Source organism: Aquarana catesbeiana, linkage group LG03 (assembly GCF_042186555.1).
Source record: "Aquarana catesbeiana isolate 2022-GZ linkage group LG03, ASM4218655v1, whole genome shotgun sequence".
NCBI classification, from domain to species: domain Eukaryota; kingdom Metazoa; phylum Chordata; class Amphibia; order Anura; family Ranidae; genus Aquarana; species Aquarana catesbeiana.
In genome coordinates, this window is record NC_133326.1 from 643891636 (window position 1) to 643913186 (window position 21551).

Consider the following 21551-nt stretch of genomic DNA (forward strand, 5'->3'; position numbering starts at 1 on the left):
AATCACATTTTGCATATTTTACAGAATGCTGACATGCCAGTTTGTTCCCAGCCTATTAATATGGATCACACAAAGCAGCATGTTCTTTTTCATTAAATCTCCACTTTTGTAAAAAAAAAAAATGATATGTATAATTGCCGTTCAAGATATTTAGTAACTTTAAGTATATTTAAAACTCTTTTTTTTTTTAGTTTTGGATAGAGTGGAGGGGGATTAGAACACCTATCAGGTTTTTATTGCTTTGAGTCACTCGCTTTATCATCGAGAGTGAAAGTAAAGGAAAATACCAAATTTTGGGTTGTCACCTGAATAGAAATAGAGGGGAAATCTTTCAGTGGGAACACTAGTTCTTGGTTGCAACCTAGGATTCCCTCAGTTTGGAGGGATTTCCTCTTCTTGTTTTTGGGTATTGGACAGTGAAGGGAAATCTCCCCAACTGAACAAGTCTGAATATTTTTTTCGTTTTATTTTAATTTGTCTGTGGGCCTTTGGGGAGATTTTCTTTCATTTCATGTTCCAGAGATAAATTTGGAGGTAAGAGGAGATCATTCCAAAGCAAGAGGATATCCCCTCTTAGTTGTCACTAGAACAGAGTTTACCCTGGAAGATTTCCCTCGCCTTCTGTTATAATTTTAAAAATTTTGATTTTTCCATCACTTTCTGTACTGGAAACAATGCCCACCAGAACCAATAGTGGAAGTGAGTCTCCCAACAGGGACACAGACGGCAATAAAACGAGAGCGTCTAACTCTTCGACATTTTTATACAAACTACAGAATGGTTTGGTGTTCTATACACTTGTTCTATTATAATGACCTATACATTTTAATCTGGCAGCCAACTATGACGCCCCCAGGAAAGTATGTGGACACCTAACCATCACATGAGCCATTTTAGGCAGCTGCTTCAGGCGGCTATTGTGGAGGTATGGTGGGGACACAGCATTAAGATCAGAGTATCCATATCATCTTTAGTGCAGCTCAGTTACGCTAAGACAGATAAAATCAAAGCTGAGCTCTCTACAGCAATGTTTCTCAACTCCGGTCCTCAAGTACCCCCAACAGGTCATGTTTTCAGGCCTTCCATTATTTTGCATTGGTGTTTTGATCAGTTTCACTGCCTTAGTAATTACCACAATCGTTTCATCTGAGGGAAATCCTGAAAACATGACCTGTTGGGGGTATTTGAGGACTGGAGTTGAGAAACATTGCTCTACTGCTGCCAAGCCTCTTCAGTGATGGGGAGCCTGTTAACCATGCAGGAGGATCAGTGTCACTGAGCACAAAGATGCTGGCTAATACACACTGGACAAAGCAGTTGTGCAGGAAGCTTGCTAAGTAATGCCGAGACTGTACCTTTAACAGGTTCAATGTCACTGAGCTGGCTGTGCGTGTGTGTGTGTGTGCCTGTGTGTGTGTGCGCATGTGTGCGCACACACACACACAGGTAGTGCTACCATTTGCAGGGGGACATCAAAAATGGCTGCCCCAGGCAGTATTCACCTCTGGCATGGCCTTGCCATCATACCTACTTGTATAGCTAAAAGTATGTGGATCTGTTTCATAATATTGGGTTGGAAGCGGTGATTATAAAGAATCACTCACTCTTGTAGATACCTACCCTGTTGCTGGTGCCACTCCTTCTACACATGAAGCTATAGTGGATACGTTCTATCCAATGTGTTGTTTATTCACCCCATGGTGAAAATGGAGTTCTTTAACTCAATGGGTTATTTGATACTAAGCTCCACCATTTTTCGTTTAGTGATCAAATGCCGCGTTTGCGGTGTGTTAGGATGCATTCTCTGCCTCATAGTGCTGTGAGAGATCTAGGATTGGCATGCTTGTACGTAAGAATGATTCATGAGTTACCTGTCAATCTGTGTGAATGGTACAGTGCCAACACGTAAACTTTGGGACTGTCTTCTCTTACATGACATGTCAGTCTGAGCTGATGGCCCACAACATAAAACCTATAAAGAACGAACCTCAAATTTTATGATTTGTCCCTCTGTAGGAGTAACTTCATCAACCCGTTAAGTCTCTGCCTTTCTCTGTATGTTCCAGGAATTGGATAATCTAAACAAGTGGGGCCTTAATATCTTCAGAGTAGCGGAATTTTCCAATAACCGTCCGCTGGGCTGTATAATGTACACCATATTCCAGGTAAGTAGCATCCTCGGGCCTCACTAAGGTGTGTTAGAGAAATCCATGAACAGTAAATTACTGTGAGCCTCATTTATGAAGGTTTTTACTGTGTGTGTTGCTTATAGTGACTAGCCTATGTTAACTGATTGCGTTCAGTGGCACAGACAGTTTTTATTTCAGTCACCTTACTGAAGTCCTTTGTGTATAGTGGAATTTCTTAATTTTCTGTAACACCCACACTAGAAATCAAGACACTGGAGCCTTAAAGTATATATAAACTCAAGGACAAAAATGTCATATATTGCAGCTTACCAGTCCTAGATTTGGTGGCTGTATGGATTTTTTTTATTTTTAGGCCAAGTAAATTTATTGCAAGTACAGAAAATACCTGCAGAGACCCAGTGTCCTTTTAACTTCCTGTGCTCTGAACTGAAATCTCAAACAATGATATTGGCTTCACCGATTCTCTTTTGTGGACTTCTTCCAACCCCCTCCTGAAGGATACTCTACCATCCTATACCTCTATTCCTATCACCTTATTACTGTCTACATTACCTTATTTTATTTGCCGGAATTCCTCTATTCCGCCACACCCAGATTCTGCGCAGTAAACAATGTATATATAAAAATGACCTAACACAGATCAGATCTACACACTGTTCAGTTTATTTTGGCTTAGTTTTCTTAACACCTTATGTGATGCCATAGATAAATTTGAGATCTCTCCCTTACCTTGGTAGTCTTTTTTTCTGTAAGGAAAAGTAGCAGATTATGCGAAATGTACATACAGAAGCACTTACCATTCTCCCAATATCCGGGTGTGTGGAAGGGGGATTCCTAACTTTTGTCCCTATTTCTGACTAAGTCCCTACCTGCCCAGGCTCCTCAATTTCCCATGAGCTCCTATGCTACCAGTGGGCGTGTCCACTTTTCACAGCGTTACCCCAACGCTTGAGGCTTCTATTCTAGAAGGGAGGGCAACTGGGGACAAGAATATGAGCAGACAGCTTCCCGCCTAGATCCCCATGGCCAACTCCTGCTCCCTAAACAAGGCAATCTGGGTTATGACAATATACAAGTCCCAGGCTGCCACGCTAAACTACTTTTTTGGAGGCATCTGTCCTCATAGGGGGGCAACCCAGGTGCAATTTAGTAGTTAAACAATTTAGTCACCTTAGGTGGCCTGCACCCCACCCCAAAGACTCTAGCAAAACAACTTTTAAGTTCTAGCTTTCTGAGTTAGGGCCCTTTCACACTGGGGCGGGGCGCCGTCGCCGGTAAAGCACCGCTATTGTAAACGGCGATTTACTGTCGGTATTCAGCCGCTAGCGGGGCGGTGTTACCCCCCCGCCAGCAGCCGAGAAAGGGTTAAAAACCACCACAAAGCGCCTCTGCAGAGGCGCTTTGCCGGCAGTATAGCCATGCTGTCCCATTGATTTCAATGGGCAGGAGCGGTGAAGGAGCAGTATACACTCCGCTCCTTCACCGCTCCGAAGATGCTGCTAGCAGGACTTTTTTTCCCGTCCTGCTAGCGCACCGCTCCAGTGTGAAAGCCCTCGGGGCTTTCACACTGGAATGAAAGCAGCGGCACTTTCGGGTCGGTTTTCAGGCACTATTATTAGCGCAATAGCGCCTGCAAACCACCCCAGTGTGAAGGGGCCCTTAATTCTGACACCATCTGAAGGATACTCTATCATCCTCTGCCTCTATTCCTAACTATCACCTTATTACTCTCTACATTACCTTATTTTATTTGCCGGCATTCCTCTATTCTGCCACACCAAGATTCTGCGCAGTTAACAATATATATATAAAAATGACCTAACACAGATCAGATCTACACACTGTTCAGATTATTTTGGCTTGTACAAGATCTTAAATATACAGGATGAGATGGGTGTTAATAATTCTCCACCAATAAAGGGTACATATTTGGGTGACATATTTTCTTTATATACCTACTTATTCAATTAACCAATTATAATGATACATTTATTTAGAATTCTTTATGTATCTGTATCTACGCAAAACTATTATGTAACTATAAGTTGTTCCTCATTTTAAGTTTCACAATTCATACAAGCTTACTGTTAAGCAATAATACATTTAAAGGGGTAATCCAGCCTTAGGTTTCAATAACATTGCACAAAGCAGTGTAGACATTTGGGGGCTTTTTACAAGACCCTTTCGCCTCCTTCTTATTTAACCACTTAAAGCGGAGGTCCACCTAAACCGCCAAAAAAAAAAAATATTAAAAGCCAGCAGCTACAAATACTGCAGCTGCTGACTTTTAATACATGGCCACTTACCTGTCCCAGGGTCCAGCGATGTCGGCAGGTGACGCAGAGAACCCGCTCGGTTCTCGGCAGCTGCTGCCGCCATCCTAGGAGAGGGAATCAGGAAGTGAAGCGTTGCGGCTTCACTTCCCAGTTCCCTACTGCACATGCGTGAGTCGCGCTGCGCATCGTAACTGGTCCCCGCTCTCTCCTGGGAGCTGTGTGTTTCCCAGGAGACAGCGCGGAGGGACAGGAAGAGGCATAGACTCCCATGGGAGTCTATGCCGGAAGTGGGTGCAAATACCTGTCTTAGACAGGTATCTGCACCCCCCTCCCCCCTGAAAGGTGCCAAATGTGACACCAGAGGGGGGGAGGGTTCCGAAAAGCAGAAGTTCTATTTTTGTGTGGAACTCCGCTTTAAGGACCAGCCTCGTTTTGAGATTTTGGTGTTTACATGTTTAAAACATTTTTTTTTGCTAGAAAATTACTTAGAACCCCTAAACATTATATATTGTTTTTTTTTCTAACACCCTAGAGAATAAAATGGCAGTCATTTAAATACTTTTTTTCACACCATATTTGCGCAGCGGTCTTACAAGCTATTTTTTGGAATAAATTCACATTTTTGAATGAAAAAATAAGACAACAGTAAAGTTAGCCCAATTTTTTTTTATATTGTAAAAGATAATGTTACACCAAGTAAATTGATACCCAACATGTCACGCTTCAAAATTGTGCCCGCTTATGGAATGGCGTCAAATTTTTACCCTCAAAAATCTCCATAGGAGACGTTTAAAACATTCTACAGGTTGCATGTTTTGCATTACAGAGGAGGTCTAGGACTAGAATTATTGCTCTCGCTCTAATGATTGCGGCGATACCTCACATGTGTGGTTTGACCACCGTTTTCATATGCAGGCACTACTCACGTGTGCGTTCGCTTCTGCGCACGAGCTCGACGGGGCGTTTTAAAAAAAAATGTTTTTTCTTATATTTATTTTACTTGATTTTATTTATTTTTACATTGTTTTTTTACATTGTTTTTTTTGGGTCACTTTTATTCCTATTACAAGGGATGTTTACAAAAAAAAACATGACAGGTCCTCTTAAATATGAGATCTGGGGTCAAAAAGTCCTCAGAACTCATATTTGGACTTAAATGCAATTAAAAAAAAAATTGTCATTTGCAAAAATGACAACAGAAAAATGTGCCTTTAAGACGTATGGGCGGAAGTGACGTTTTGACGTCGCTTCCGCCCTGCTATGGTATGGAGACGGGTGGGGGCCATCTTCCCCTCACTCATCTCCATACCCAGCAAAGGGACAGACGCGATCGCCTCCGCCGCTGCCGACGGCTCCGGTAAGTGGTGGAGGGCAACGGATCGCGGCGGGAGGGGGGGCCCTCTCCCACCAACGATAAAAGTGATCTCGCGGTTAATCCGCCGCAAAGACCACTTTTATCTTGTAGCCAACCGCCGGCCGAACATGGGGATACCGGGTTATAGCAGCTAGCTGCTGCCATAACAACGATATCCGTCCCCAAAGTAGGGACGTGCGGCAGTCGGCAAGTGGTTAATGGAGCTGAATATAGTGGAAGGTGTTTGTGGTCCAACTCATTACCATTATTCTTTTCAGTCAGTGGCCAGACCTGAAGCCTGTAGCTCTGCTACAGCTTGTGTATATCTGCCCCATATAAGCACTATATTCACTGGAGCATTTGCATTTTGCAGAGCAGAGTAGGACTGGCCATAAAGGGGTTACTTTGATGCAGTTGGCCAGCTTAAACATATATGAACCCTCTCCCACACTGCAATACGTGAACCAAAATTCCTTTTTTTTTTTGTTTTTTTTTTTGTTTTTTTTTTACGAAATTTGCTAGAAAGAGTACATAGCAGTGTGGGAGAGGGTTCATCGAGAAGTTTTAGATTTGTAGTCCAAATCAGGAGAGAAGCCTGGGGTGGTAATGCCCAAAGATATAGATAGTGTGGTGAGTGAACATTGCCACTCTAGGGCATGAGGTGTGTTTCTGGCAGGTTTACCAGGTGAAATGGAAAATAAGCCTGGGTTAAAAAAGTTAAAAAGGGGTGTAAATGACAGGTATGTTACATAAATTGGCTACTAATGTTTGAAACCTCTGTATGACGTCCCCACACCTGTACAGAGATTGAGGGGTATGAAGTGTGAAGGGCAACTTCAATCAAATTAAAGTGTCTGGTTGGACTTTAAAACTATTGGTACTGATTTTGTCATTTTCCAGAGCAGATCCAACAGCATTTAAAGAGACACTGTCACTTTGCTATTCAGTGCCTGCTGATAGCCCAGCCTTCCCAGCAAGTTATTCTCGCCAATCTGCACTTCTTCCTGCTGTGTCAGTCCTCAGTCTGTTTCTCCAACCAGACCGGGGTTTTTAGGTATGGGAGAACATGTCCCCTCCTTCTCCATGTGACAGTGATCACAGCTTAATGGCCAGTTGCCAGGCCTGAACACTGTGGGACATTGGAGTGTATCTAGGGTGGACTCCTAAAGTGGAGAGATGGCTGGTAAGTGTGACTGGGTGAGTGGAGTGTACCTTGCTGGAAAGCGTGGGCTATCAAGAGACACTGCCAGATTGTTCTGAATTGGCAGTTGGCAGGGTCTCTTTTAATTAATAGCACTTAGATGAATACTTTATATATTTTTAAAGGTTAACCATAAATGAAGGCTGCCTTTCTGAGCTTCTTCAATGTGTGTGTGAAGCTGACCATAGATAGTCATAGGCGGCCCTTTCGGCACCACTCCGCCTGACATCCTTTGATCTGAAAATTGAAGGAGCCGGGTGGATCAGCCAATCAGCTGCAACCACTGTTCTGAAATTTACAGGTGCAGGCTTTTGGAATACAGCAGCCAACAGGGGAAATTTGTCTATCTACCCAGCTTAGCATGGATGTACGGAAATCAATAGATTTCTTTTGCTCAGCCTGCAGGACCAAATAAGAGACACATAAGAGTGTGTGGTCACACATAAGACTGATTGTGACTTTACTGAAGGAAGCTGAGACTTTGTTATAAGTAATCTCTACCTTTTTCTCTTCTACAGGAGAGAGAGCTTCTTAAGACCTTCAAGATTCCTGTGGACACGTTAATCACTTACTTGATGACCCTAGAAGACCACTACCATGCGGATGTGGCGTACCACAACAGCTTGCACGCCGCCGACGTCACACAGTCCACACATGTCCTCCTCTCCACACCGGCATTAGATGTAAGGCAATACTAAGTAGACTGGGGTTTTCTATGTACCAATGTATTACAAATGGATGATTTGAAGAAGACCACAAACAGTCTTTGCTACTACTGGTTTTACACTTTTAAAATCTTCCTTTGAAAGACAACCTTAACCCCTTCACCAGCCATAACCCTTTTGCTACCAGGTGGTCCCATCCATTTATTTCTCCTAGAAAAAGTGTTCCCATTCAAGCTACAGGAGGGACCATTTTTGCCAGAATTGCACTCTGCAGATTCATGAAGCTGTCATTAGTCCTTGCATTTCATTTTTCCAGCCCTCTGTGGGCTACCACCATTGAACTACAGCTTTTTTATTTATTTTATTAAGTGTAGGGAAGACCCCTGATGTCTCCAAAGGGCCTCATATAACATATATTGTATGTGATGCTACAGAAAGCTGCCATAGATTGAAGGCTTACTGGAGAAAATGGTTAGAGACTGTTCTATAAGAGTGGTTGGAGACTGAATCGTGCTATAGGACAGGGGTCTCCAAACTTTCTAAACAAAGGGCCAGTTTACCGTCCCTCAGATTTTAGGGGGGCTGGACTGTGACCAGTGGGAGTAGAAAATGTCCTGGTATCAGTAGGAGTAAACAATGCCACATCTTTAGTGGGGGGGATAATGCCCCATCATTGGGGTCAGTGGAAGGAATAATGCCCCATTGTGTCAGTGGTAGGAATGATGTCCCTTTTGGTGCGGTCTTTGGGAGGAATAGTGCCCCCTCATTGTTGGTGTCAGTGGGAGGAATATTGCCGATCATTGGTACTAGTGGGAGGAATAGTACCCCACTGTTGGTGTTAGTGGCAAGAATTATGTCCCAATTGTTGGTGTCAGTAGGGCCTGCAGTTTGGAGACTGCTGCTGTAGGAGATTAGGGACATAGTACATGAAGCTTCTAGAGATTATTGTTTTTAAAAGTCCTTTTACAGATCAGTGCTCTGAAGGCTGGGGCCTGAGGGCCACACTTCAAACACCAATGGGCGTATGTGGTTGTGGTCTAACCCCTTCTTCAATCCGAATATAAAAGTTTGGCTGGAGTTGGGCTTTAACCAAGACCAGATTGCCTGACTAAATTAGAAATCACAAATTCTGTTTTAGTTGTCATCATCAGGATTATATATATGAAGTATAAGATTGGCAATTTTTGGTGTGTAACATGCAGGGTGGATTTGATTTAAATCAAGTCAATTTTAAATCTCAATTTAAATCACAATTTAAATCACTAGTAAAAAGGCTTGATTTAAATCAAAACTATTTAAATCATCATTTTTAAAGAGCAACTGTCATCTGTCCCACAGCGGCTCCTCCTTTGACCTGCTGTTGAGTCACCAACAGTCCCATTCACTTTAATGGGACGGCTGGTGATGCGGCAGTGACACAGCAAGGTGAGGGACGTGGCAGCAGCAAGTGAGTGGATGCCCGCTAACTGGCGCTGCCATGATGGGTCTGAAATGACAGGTGATCTTTAAATGTTAGCACTTATTCCTGCTGGTAGTTGGAATCTTTAATATTTGCAAACAAAATGAAGGTTCCTATTTAGAATGATAAGCTGTCAGGTTAGTAAAACAGCGATATCAGAACAGATTCAATCATACAGTTTGTAGTGTACATAGATTTGCAAAACAATGGGATAAAGGAATAATCCTGAACTTTGTTTTATCTCATGGTTATAGTGAATTTGTGTGAATGCATCAATGCTACATAACTAAGCTCAATTTCATGCTGAATAAACTAAATTATCAATGTATCTTAAATAGAAAACTATCTTTTTAGATAGATTTTTACACCGAAATAATTTTATTAAAAAAAAATCTCATTTTTTAAATTTTGTTTTAAAAAATCATTGTTTTTTATCAACCCTGGTAACATGTTGCTGTGCTGATCTGTAGTAGCTCTAGCTAGGTTAGGCAGGGAGAGTGGCAGATGTTCAGCATGAGGAGGGCAGATCTCAGATACAGGGATTGAATAGAAGACTGTGTGAGCCAATAGGAGGGCATATAGGGCATCCTCTACTGAGACTAGAACCTCAGGTTCCCCCATCAGAGTCCACCCTAACCTCAGGTTCCCCCATCAGAGTCCACCCTAACCTCAGGTTCCCCCATCAGAGTCCACCCTAACCTCAGGTTCCCCCATCAGAGTCCACCCTAACCTCAGGTTCCCCCATCAGAGTCCACCCTAACCTCAGGTTCCCCCATCAGAGTCCACCCTAACCTCAGGTTCCCCCATCAGAGTCCACCCTAACCTCAGGTTCCCCCATCAGAGTCCACCCTAACCTCAGGTTCCCCCATCAGAGTCCACCTTAACCTCAGGTTCCCCCATAAGAGCAGGGGTCTCCAAACTTTTCAGTACAAGGGCCACACCATATATTTTACAAATATTCACTGGCCACAAAAAACCCCATCAGAGTCCACCTTAACCTCAGGTTCCCCCATCAGAGTCCACCTTAACCTCAGGTTCCCCCATCAGAGTCCACCTTAACCTCAGGTTCCCCCATCAGAGTCCACCTTAACCTCAGGTTCCCCCATCAGAGTCCACCTTAACCTCAGGTTCCCCCATCAGAGTCCACCTTAACCTCAGGTTCCCCCATCAGAGTCTACCTTAACCTCAGGTTCCCCCATCAGAGTCCACCTTAACCTCAGGTTCCCCCATCAGAGTCCACCTTAACCTCAGGTTCCCCCATCAGAGTCCACCGTAACCTCAGGTTCCCCCATCAGAGTCCACCCTAACCTCAGGTTCCCCCATCAGAGCAGGGGTCTCCAAACTTTTCAGTACAAGGGCCACACCATATATTTTACAAATATTCACTGGCCACAAAAAAAACCCTATCAGAGTCCACCGTAACCTCAGGTTCCCCCATTAGAGTCCACCGTAACCTCAGGTTCCCCCATCAGAGTCCACCGTAACCTCAGGTTCCCCCATCAGAGTCCACCGTAACCTCAGGTTCCCCCATCAGAGTCCACCCTAACCTCAGGTTCCCCCATCAGAGTCCACCGTAACCTCAGGTTCCCCCATCAGAGTCCACCGTAACCTCAGGTTCCCCCATCAGAGTCCACCTTAACCTCAGGTTCCCCCATAAGAGCAGGGGTCTCCAAACTTTTCAGTACAAGGGCCACACCATATATTTTACAAATATTCACTGGCCACAAAAAACCCCATCAGAGTCCACCTTAACCTCAGGTTCCCCCATCAGAGTCCACCTTAACCTCAGGTTCCCCCATCAGAGTCCACCTTAACCTCAGGTTCCCCCATCAGAGTCCACCTTAACCTCAGGTTCCCCCATCAGAGTCCACCTTAACCTCAGGTTCCCCCATCAGAGTCTACCTTAACCTCAGGTTCCCCCATCAGAGTCCACCTTAACCTCAGGTTCCCCCATCAGAGTCCACCTTAACCTCAGGTTCCCCCATCAGAGTCCACCGTAACCTCAGGTTCCCCCATCAGAGTCCACCCTAACCTCAGGTTCCCCCATCAGAGCAGGGGTCTCCAAACTTTTCAGTACAAGGGCCACACCATATATTTTACAAATATTCACTGGCCACAAAAAAAACCCTATCAGAGTCCACCGTAACCTCAGGTTCCCCCATTAGAGTCCACCGTAACCTCAGGTTCCCCCATCAGAGTCCACCGTAACCTCAGGTTCCCCCATCAGAGTCCACCGTAACCTCAGGTTCCCCCATCAGAGTCCACCGTAACCTCAGGTTCCCCCATCAGAGTCCACCGTAACCTCAGGTTCCCCCATCAGAGTCCACCGTAACCTCAGGTTCCCCCATCAGAGTCCACCGTAACCTCAGGTTCCCCCATCAGAGTCCACCGTAACCTCAGGTTCCCCCATCAGAGTCCACCGTAACCTCAGGTTCCCCCATCAGAGTCCACCGTAACCTCAGGTTCCCCCATCAGAGTCCACCGTAACCTCAGGTTCCCCCATCAGAGTCCACCGTAACCTCAGGTTCCCCCATCAGAGTCCACCGTAACCTCAGGTTCCCCCATCAGAGTCCACCGTAACCTCAGGTTCCCCCATCAGAGTCCACCGTAACCTCAGGTTCCCCCATCAGAGTCCACCGTAACCTCAGGTTCCCCCATCAGAGTCCACCGTAACCTCAGGTTCCCCCATCAGAGTCCACCGTAACCTCAGGTTCCCCCATCAGAGTCCACCGTAACCTCAGGTTCCCCCATCAGAGTCCACCGTAACCTCAGGTTCCCCCATCAGAGTCCACCCTAACCTCAGGTTCCCCCATCAGAGCCCTCGCTTACGCCAGGGTTTACGTCAGAGCCCCCCACTTCACTGCACATTGAGATTATGCCACTCACTTAGATGACATAGATGGGGCACGGATAAAATCTTGTAGTGGGACAGATGTGACCCGCTGGCCATAATTTTGATAAATCCCTGTAGCAGTTTATGGAATTCCCCATTGCACTCCATGCACAGGATTTTTTTTAGTTTATCTTTTTCTTTCTGCAATCAAAGAGACCACACCTTTGAGGCCAAAATGAAGAAATACATTTTCAGTGCAGTTGCTCTTCAATGTCACACATCAAGTCATTTTTTCCTAAAACATTTAAGGTTCTTAGTACTTTCCAGCTTTCATTGGTATTGTAGGGCTGTTTGTATTTACCTTCTACATAATTCATTTTTACTGTGTGTGTGTGTGTATGTATGTGTGTGTATATGTATGTGTGTATGTGTGTATGTGTGTGTGTGTATATATATATATATATATATATATATATATATATATATATATATATATATATATATACTTACTGTATATAGAAAGCTGTACTGTGTAACATCTGCCCTTTGAATAAGATGTTCCAAATTTAATATGGAATTCCACATAAAAATAAGTTTCAAGGCTGGAGTTGCAACTATGGAGGCAAAGTATTTCTGATACCTCCATCCTACCACTAGAATAACTAATGAAAGCTGCAGAACTGGTTAGATGTATTTGCCACCAAAATCGCAGAGTGAGAGCATATGATGGAGTTACAGTCCATCCTTCTGAGCCCTCTGAAAATATTAATAATGCACAATGTAAACAGATGGAGATGGCAACATGGACGTCACAAGTAACACGAGCCAGGGCCTGATGACGTGATCAGCGGCCTCCACCTTGTTTCCTTCACAGTTCTCTGCACGCTTAGATTGTCCAGCCAATGCAGCCATACCAGTGTTGGGTTCTGTTTAATAATGAATGACAGTGAAATACTGAGCCGTACACAGGAAATACAGAGTATAAACTTTTAACGTATTCAGCAAAAGCCGCAATCTTTCCAGCGGAGTCAGCCAGAACAAAATCTGCCATCACACTATAATTCCGTCTTTTCAGCTGTCGATCTAGGAATATTAATTTCTTACTGGCGTGTATAATGTAACCCCCAACCTTTATACCACAGGAAATAGAAAAAATATAAGCAGACTCTTCTCATAGCATTGTACAGACCTTTTATTCTTATCTCACATAGCATCATTTTTATAACACAAGGAAGATAAAATTGATGGCTCTTTTAATACAATTTCTTTCAATTTTCATTTACCTTTTCGTTACCACGGATCATTAATGCTTAGATGCCCAGGCCAACTATAGCAGCATTGGCAAGTGTTGGTTAACTTCAAAATAACTAATTTGCATAACTAAATAATTTAATCCATTTATCTTTTTTAAGGATGTGTAAGCTTTTTATTTAGTACACTGTATTAAAAAGAAAGTTCCTATTTTTATTATATTAGAATTTTTCCTAATACTGTAATTGTAGCTGACAATTATAATTCTAAACAGATGAACACTGCCACCTTCAGGCCGCAATGGCACCTGCCGTAGGCAGCCTTAAGACTAAAACTGGCCATACAAAAGTTGAATTTCGTTTGACAAAGTTAAAGAAAGTTTGTTTGATTTTCTAATCGTTCGTGGTGTCAAGCTGACATTCGTTTTCAAACGAAGTGAAAAATCAGATTAGCGGGATGGGAAATTTTTCACGAACAATGAATGTAGTATTTGTTCAGGAAAGTTCATTCACTCCAAAATCGAATGTTGAAAGGAAAGTTTTTTTAAAGTACTTTTGTACGATATTAGTTACGTCATAAAATGCACTTATTATTGTACAAATGTTCATACAGATGTTCATTCAAAAATATACTAGTGTATGGACAGCTTTTTTTTTTTTGTTCTTTTAAACCTCCAGCCTGCATGTGATAACTGTGTCATAGCTGACAAAGTGATCAAATGATCAGGAACCACCCTGATTGGTTCCTGCCAATGAGCACTGAAGCGGTCAGTGACATCCGGCATTGAGAGCCTCTGGCCATGCAAATTGTTGGTGGCTTTCAAATAACGGATATGCTGGGGTTAAGCATAATAAACATCATCCATTGAAATGTTGGTATACAGATTGAGGATGGATTTTATTGTGTTTTATTTTTTTTTATATATAGCTCGAAAAACCGATGGGGGGGGGGGGGGTTGGGCCTCTGTCCATTTCTTTCCTTTGAATTTGAAGGTCATGTTTTCATTTTTCCAAGAGAATAATTTGTGGGCAGAGTAGGGCCATTTTTTAAAAAAAATCTCATTATTCTATTCAAATTTCAGTAATAGCCAAGAGGTAATATTTCTAGTTTTTACAACTGACTTTAGTAAAGTATCACTGGAGCTGATATCTAGAGACTGCCTACAAATGCATGAACAAGTGTTGCAATGAGCAGCCTCTCTAATATTAAAAAAAAAAATAAAATATATATATATATATATATATATATATATATATATATATATATATATATATATATATATATATATATATATATAATAATTTTTTTTATTTTTGATAATTCACTGAGACTTGTTCTGGTCGCCTAGTATGGGTGCATTGTACTCAATGCATGTCTGTGTCTGATCACTGACGTCTTTCTTCCCCAGGCCGTGTTTACAGATCTGGAGATCCTAGCAGCATTGTTTGCAGCTGCCATCCATGATGTGGACCATCCCGGCGTTTCCAATCAGTTTCTTATTAATACAAGTAAGTGGATCCAGCATCTTGCGTAGGGAAAGAAGATTATTTTGTGGGGAAATCTCCAACGCACAAATGGTTTAGGGTAGCCGCAGGTTAAAACATCTGTCCACTAATAAGGCCAGCTGTCAGCCCAGCCACGCTTCCTCCCCTTATGTTATAGAATTGTAGCATGGGATTATGCTTCAAAATATTTCTTGCATTTTAACTGACCACTCCAGTGTTATTTTAGATAAATAAAAGCAACCCAGTCTGTGAAGAAAAAAAACAAGAAACAGTCAGAGATGGGCATTTGTAAGAATTTGAATCTACACTGTAATATAAAATAATAATGTACTACTTATAATAATGTAATAATAGTGCAGCGGTATCTCTCAGGGATGGGTGTGTGTTGGTATCTATAGTGTCACCCTGTCCAAGCACAAATGTAAACCTCGTGTTCATATTGGCCCCCACAAAGGCTGATCTATCTCCTGAGCACAGGACTGACACATGTTTCTTTGGGATAATAAAAGGCATTAAAACTATCAAAACATTTTATGAAATACTGACATCACAATTGTTATATGCCATCTTTTTTTTTGGTGTCTTTTATTAGCACTGAGCTCAGGCAGTAGACAGGTTTGCTTCGATGAGGGCCTTACAGCACAATTTGCTGCTTCTCCTGACAGGGAGAGAATAGAAGTAAATAGTCAAACATCAAGTAATCTATGAGAGCTGAGGCTGCAGTTTTATACCAATGTAGGTGTTGAGATTCAAGTTATTATAATGTCCACTGATAACTGGTTCTCTCTAAGTTGGCCATACAGATTAACATGTGATCCGATGATAAACAACCTGGGGAGCAGAAATTTGTTCTGTCCACATTCACAGATTTTTTGGCTTTTTTTTTTTTAAGTTGTGCATGTATGACTAGGGGGTGTGTCTTTTCCCCAGAAGAATGGTGCCAGGTTTTTGTTTTTTTTCCCCCAGGCTGGGATGTTTAGGCTCATATAACTAAAGCATAACACTCCAGCTTCAGTGTGAGTAAACCTTATTCATAGCAGTAGTGGCTGGTCCATAGCATTCTAAGAGATTCTTATGGTCCTGTTCCTGCACTGCCTACATGCTTATGGCATGTAGAATGAACTGATACTTAACGGGTTAGTACACCTACTAGTACCTTACACCCTCTGCAACACCCCCGTCCCTGCTGTGCGTAGCGGTCTGGGGATTTAAAATCTCAGCTCTTCTCCATGGCGGATCAGAGCGATGCTCTAAGCTGGCACTGACCAATCAGAATCGCTATGGTTTGTCCCGAAAGCCCTGCACTGAGATTAGGGAGAAGAGAGGGGATTTCAAGTCCCTGGGCCAATACATGGGTTGCGTGGACATTGACAGCTCAGCACCCGCTGAGGTAAGCACATCGGGGACCACGGAGTTGAGGAGGGTGTAGGGTGCTAGTAGGTGAACTAACCCTTTAAGTATCAATACATTGTAGTACACTGCATTTTGCAAGAGAAGTACCCCCCCCCACCACCACCACCACCACCACACCACCACACCACACCACCACCACCACCACCAATCCCAGTAAAAACAAAATTGCCTTATTAAAAATCAGCACTATTTCTGCCTTTACACCATGAGAGCCTCAAATAATCAGAAAAACGTAAATACAGACCTTACAATACCAGTTAATGGATAATCTGTATAGCCAAATAACGGCTATCAGCCATGCGGTGAGCAAAATAGTTAAAAGAGAAATACAGCCAAAGCTCCTTTGGCTGCACTTCTTCCTATGGATCACAGGAGTGCAGTTCATTCTCCACTCCTGTGGCCCATTTTCAGCAGACAGTGGGTTGAAGTCCGCTGTCTGCTGACATCACAGAGCTGGTCCAAGCTTGGGCAAGATCACAACAATGCCTGGACCAACACCCGGCTCAGCCTCTCAGCAAACCTCTAAGAGCCTGAGCTGGCCGCTCCCGTCCTTCCATGACCCAGACCCCTGACAGTCACCAGCTCTCTGCTCAGGGAGCTTTGAGAACCAAGCGATCGGCGGTGTTTGATCGCTCATTTCTCAGTTTTAGAGGTGCCAGGGGTCAGATACAGCATTGGACCGATGCTGCATCCACCTGGCTAAGTATGCTTATTAAATGAAAATAAAAAAAATACATACTCCTCTTTTAAAGATGAGAGGTGTAAAATTCCAAATGGCATACACATAAAAGGACCCATGTCAGATCATCTGTTGTTTTCAAAGGTCCCAAACTGCAGGCCATTTTGAGGTTTTCAGACTTTTTTTTTTTTTATTTCATTTTTATTTATTTTTTTTTTTTAAGCACGCTTATCCTGAAATTCCTTTGTTGGATACAACGTGTCTCTCCGCAAAATGTTGTTGCAATAAACATTGTAACAAGCTTTGTAATGGAAATTAACTCCTTTGACAAGCCATTTGCAGGCTGTATCAGGCAATCTTTCTTTCGCTCCAAAGAACACGGAGGAGAGATGGGTTTGCTTTAAGAGCATATTTAAATAAGGGCATTAGCCAGTGCATCCCATTGGGAAAAGTCCTGGACGGCTTAACTCCAATGTAAAAATGCATATAAAAACAAAGGAGAGGTCTTCAAAAAATACAAGGCTGAGGGATCATCATCAGCATTCAGACTTTACAAAGAATGCAGCAAGATATGTAAGGGTGCAATTAGGGCGGCTAAGATAGAACACGAAAGACACATAGCGGAGGAGAGCAAAGAAAATCCCAAGAAATTCCTTAAGTATATCAACTGTAAAAATAGGACAGACCATATTGGCCCCATAAAGAATGAGGAAGGAAATCTGGTTACAAAGGATGGGGGGATGGCGAAGGTATTGAATTTATTCTTCTCCTCAGTCTTCACGAGGGAATTGGGGGGGGGCTTCAGTAACCAAAACTGCAGTGTTTGTCCTCATGACACATCACAGGAAGCTCCCTCATGGCTAACAGAGGACAGAATTAGAAATAGACTTGGGAAACTTAACATTAATAAATCACCGGGACCAGATGGCTTGCACCCAAGGGTACTTGAGGAACATAGTCAAGTAATTGCCAGACCATTGTTCCTAATTTTTACTGACAGTCTACTGACTGGAATGGTACCAGATGATTGGAGAAAAGCCTATGTAGCACCAATTTTTTAAAAAGGGCCAAAATACATCCCTGGGAATTACAGACCAGTTAGTCTAACATCAATAGTATGCAAGCTCTTGAAGGAGATGATAAGGGACTATATACAAGATTTTAGTAATGAAAACGGTATCATTAGCAGTATTCTATTAACCTTCTATGTGAGCTGCCATCTAGATAAAAGAAGGCCTGTAGACGTGGTGTAGCTGGAGTTTGCAAAAGCATTTGACACAGTTCCCTATAAACGTTTACTGTACAAACTAAGGTCCGTTGGCATAGACCATAGGGTGAGTACATGGATTGAAAACTGGCTACAGTGGCAAGTTTAGAGGGTGGTGATAAATGGGGAACACACGGAATGGTCAGGGGTGGGAAGTGGGGTCCCCCAGGGTTCTGTGCTGGAACCAATCCTGTTTAATTTGTTCATAAACAAGCTGGAGGATTGGGTAAACAGTTCAATCTCTGTATTTGCGGACGACACTAAGCTAAGCAGGGCAATAACTTCTCCGCAGGATGTGGAATCCTTGGAAGAAGATCTGAACAAATTAATGGGGTGAGCAACTACATGGCAAATTAGGTTTAATGTAGAAAAATGTAAAATAATGCATTTGGGTGGCAAAAATATGAATGCAATATACTCACTAGGGGGTGAACCTCTGGGGAATCTAGGATGGAAAAGGACCTGGGGGTCCTAGTACATGATAGGCTCAGCAATGGCATGCAATGCCAAGCTGCTGCTAACAAAGCAAACAGAATATTGGCATGCATTAAAAAGGGGATCAACTCCAGAGATAAAACGATAATTCTCCCGCTCTACAAGACTCTGGTCCGGCCACACCTGGAGTATGCTGTCCAGTTCTGGGCACTAGTCCTCAGGAAGGATGTACTGGAAATGGAGCAAGTACAGAGAAGGGCAACAAAGCTAATAAAGGGTGTGAAGGTTATTAGTTATGAAGAAAGGTTGCGAGCACTGAACTTATTCTCTCTGGAGAAGAGACGCTCGAGCTATGATTTCAATTTACAAATACCATACTGGTGACCCCACAATAGGGATACAACTTTTTTGTGGAAGGGAGTTTAATAAGACACATGGCCACTCATTAAAATGAGAAGAAAAGAGGTTTAACCTTAAACTGTGTAGAGGGCTCTTTACTGTAATGCCCCGTACACACGGTTGGATTTTCCGACGGAAAATGTGTGATAGGACCTTGTTGTTGGAAATTCCGACCGTGTGTAGGCTCCATCACACATTTTCCATCGGATTTTCCGACACACAAAGTTTGAGAGCTTGCTATAAAATTTTCCGACAACAAAATCCATTGTCGGAATTTCCGATCGTGTATACACAAATCCGACGCACAAAGTGCCACGCATGCTCAGAATAAATAAAGAGATGAAAGCTATTGGCTACTGCCCCGTTTATAGTCCCGACGTACGTGTTTTACGTCACCGCGTTCAGAATGATCGGATTTTCCGACAACTTTGTGTGACCGTGTGTATGCAAGACAAGTTTGAGCCAACATCCGTCGGAAAAAATCCTAGGATTTTGTTGTCGGAATGTCCGATCAATGTCCGACTGTGTGTAAGGGGCATAAGAGCGGCAAGGATGTGGAATTCCCTTCCACAGGCGGTGGTCTCAGCGGGGGGCATCGATGGTTTCAAAAAACTATTAGATAAGCACCTGAACGACCGCAACGTACAGGGATGTACAATGTAATACTGACATATAATCACACACATAGGTTGGACTTGTGTCTTTTTTCAACCTCACCTACTATGTATCTATGTATGTAACTCCACTATGGCAACAGTTCAGTGTTCCTATAAAGGTAAATCAAGTAAAGGTAAATCATCCCTTGCAGCCCATACAAGTTGCCTGGTCTTTGTCTTTAAGCCCATCATCACTCCTTTGATGTAACAAGGAAACCAGCTTGACATACATCAGCTAGTAATGGGTGTAAGACATCCAACACGTTTAGTGTGTAAAGCACTTGACTTCATCAGGGTCCCAGCATGCCTGATGTGATAGGTTTGTATTATTTAGGACCGGCGTGCATGATGTGTTTTTAATTTATGAAACCAGATTTAAAAAAACGTGATCTGCGTAACATGTCAGGCCAGATCGGACTTTTGGAGTATTAATTTCATGCAGCTAAATAAACATGACCTATATCTACACAAGTCCCTCAGTGATCAAATTGCAGTGATTAGGATGGCAGATTGGCTAAATTAGACTTTTTCCTTCGTCCTTCTCTCACCCTGTCTATACAACCCAACACTGTAGAGCTTGTAAAGAGGTGAGAGTGGTGTGTGCAACTCCTATATATTGTGTGTTGTGATTTGTGACAAACTCACTATTTTTCTGTCCCTCCCAGATTCAGAACTGGCGTTAATGTACAACGATGAGTCTGTGTTAGAAAATCATCACCTGGCTGTAGGGTTCAAGCTACTTCAAGAGGAGAACTGCGACATCTTCCAAAACCTGCCTAAACGGCAGCGGCAAACGATGAGGAAGATGGTAATCGATATGGTAAGCTAGCCAACGTGTGCGAAGGTTGAGTCTATTAGGTTAGGGTTATGTGGGTGACTATTTTTGACTAGTCAGCAACTGACTTATCCACTGGTTGGCATTTTCTGTATTTACAGTGTATTGATTGCAGTTGTGGCAGTTGTCTTCAAAGAGTTAAAGGAATAGCTCCCAACTGTCCCTGATATCGAGGGACTGTCCCTGATTTGGAACAAAGTCCCTCTGTCCCTCATTCCTCCTGATTTGTCCCTGTAAAATTTGATTTGAATTTCAATTCAAATTTTGGAAATTTGGACGAATTTAATATCGTTATTCAGAGCATTTGGTAAACTTTGTTTATACCATAATTCGGGTATTCAGATATATCCGAATCTCTGATTAATGAAAAATGTGTCCAAATATTTATTCAGAACGAAAAGAACTGCACATGTCTAGTATGTAAACTGATTTCTCGTTTACAGGGTTAGATAGGTTAGTGTTAGATCGTGGATGTTTGTAGATGTAGGGATTTTAGTGTTAGGGTGGACTTATCCTTTCAGTCACACCATCAACTCAGGGATAGCTTTTCCTTCACCACTATTAGCCCAATATTTCTGCACTAATTTTAAACTTTTCAGTTTGCTGCAGCTTACCACAAACATTTTAACTCTCTTTATTTGCATGCCACAAACATTTTGACACGTGCTGCTTATGGCCCTGTTTCCTTTTCCTTCTAGTGGATAAATGAGGGGGGGGGCGCTCTTTCCCATCTTCACCATGGGCACTGGATGACCTTGTCCTGGCACTGGTTGGGACAAACTGTACAACGAGTTTGAGGGGGTTTACAATGAGTCAGCTATTATTTACCACCATCCTGAGGTGTCTGCTTTTGGGATGGATATTCACTTATAAAAGTTAAACATTATGTAAGGCTCACTTTATTTAAACTTTTCCCGGGTATATGTGTAGCACCCTCTAGTGTGCTAGATAGTGTACATAGTTGTGAGAGTAGGAACATTTGGCTTCGCTGGCAGCCAACCCTGGGTTGAATCTGGGTCAGGGTTGAGTGACTCAGGGAGGCTGGATAATTCAGCAAGCAGCACCTCTGGTAACTCCCCTTGCTCTCTGGAACCTTGGAGAAGCTTCCAGAAGTGGAGGAGGGAGTCTAGGAGGAGCTGCTTGGAGTATTAATGAGGGCCCCAGCCAATCCCC

At 42.9% G+C, this 21551-nt stretch overlaps 1 protein-coding gene across 4 annotated transcripts in view; it reads left to right on the forward strand.

Moving 5' to 3' along the window:
- Nucleotides 1-21551, forward strand: part of PDE4A (phosphodiesterase 4A) — a 494628-nt gene that overhangs the window by 451237 nt on the left and 21840 nt on the right. For all 4 annotated transcript variants that reach the window (XM_073622564.1, XM_073622565.1, XM_073622566.1 and 1 more), the window contains 4 exons: nt 2067-2165; nt 7500-7664; nt 14598-14697; nt 20209-20363. In XM_073622564.1, the coding sequence (XP_073478665.1) occupies nt 2067-2165; nt 7500-7664; nt 14598-14697; nt 20209-20363 (519 nt within the window). The remainder of the gene's footprint in view (nt 1-2066; nt 2166-7499; nt 7665-14597; nt 14698-20208; nt 20364-21551) is intronic.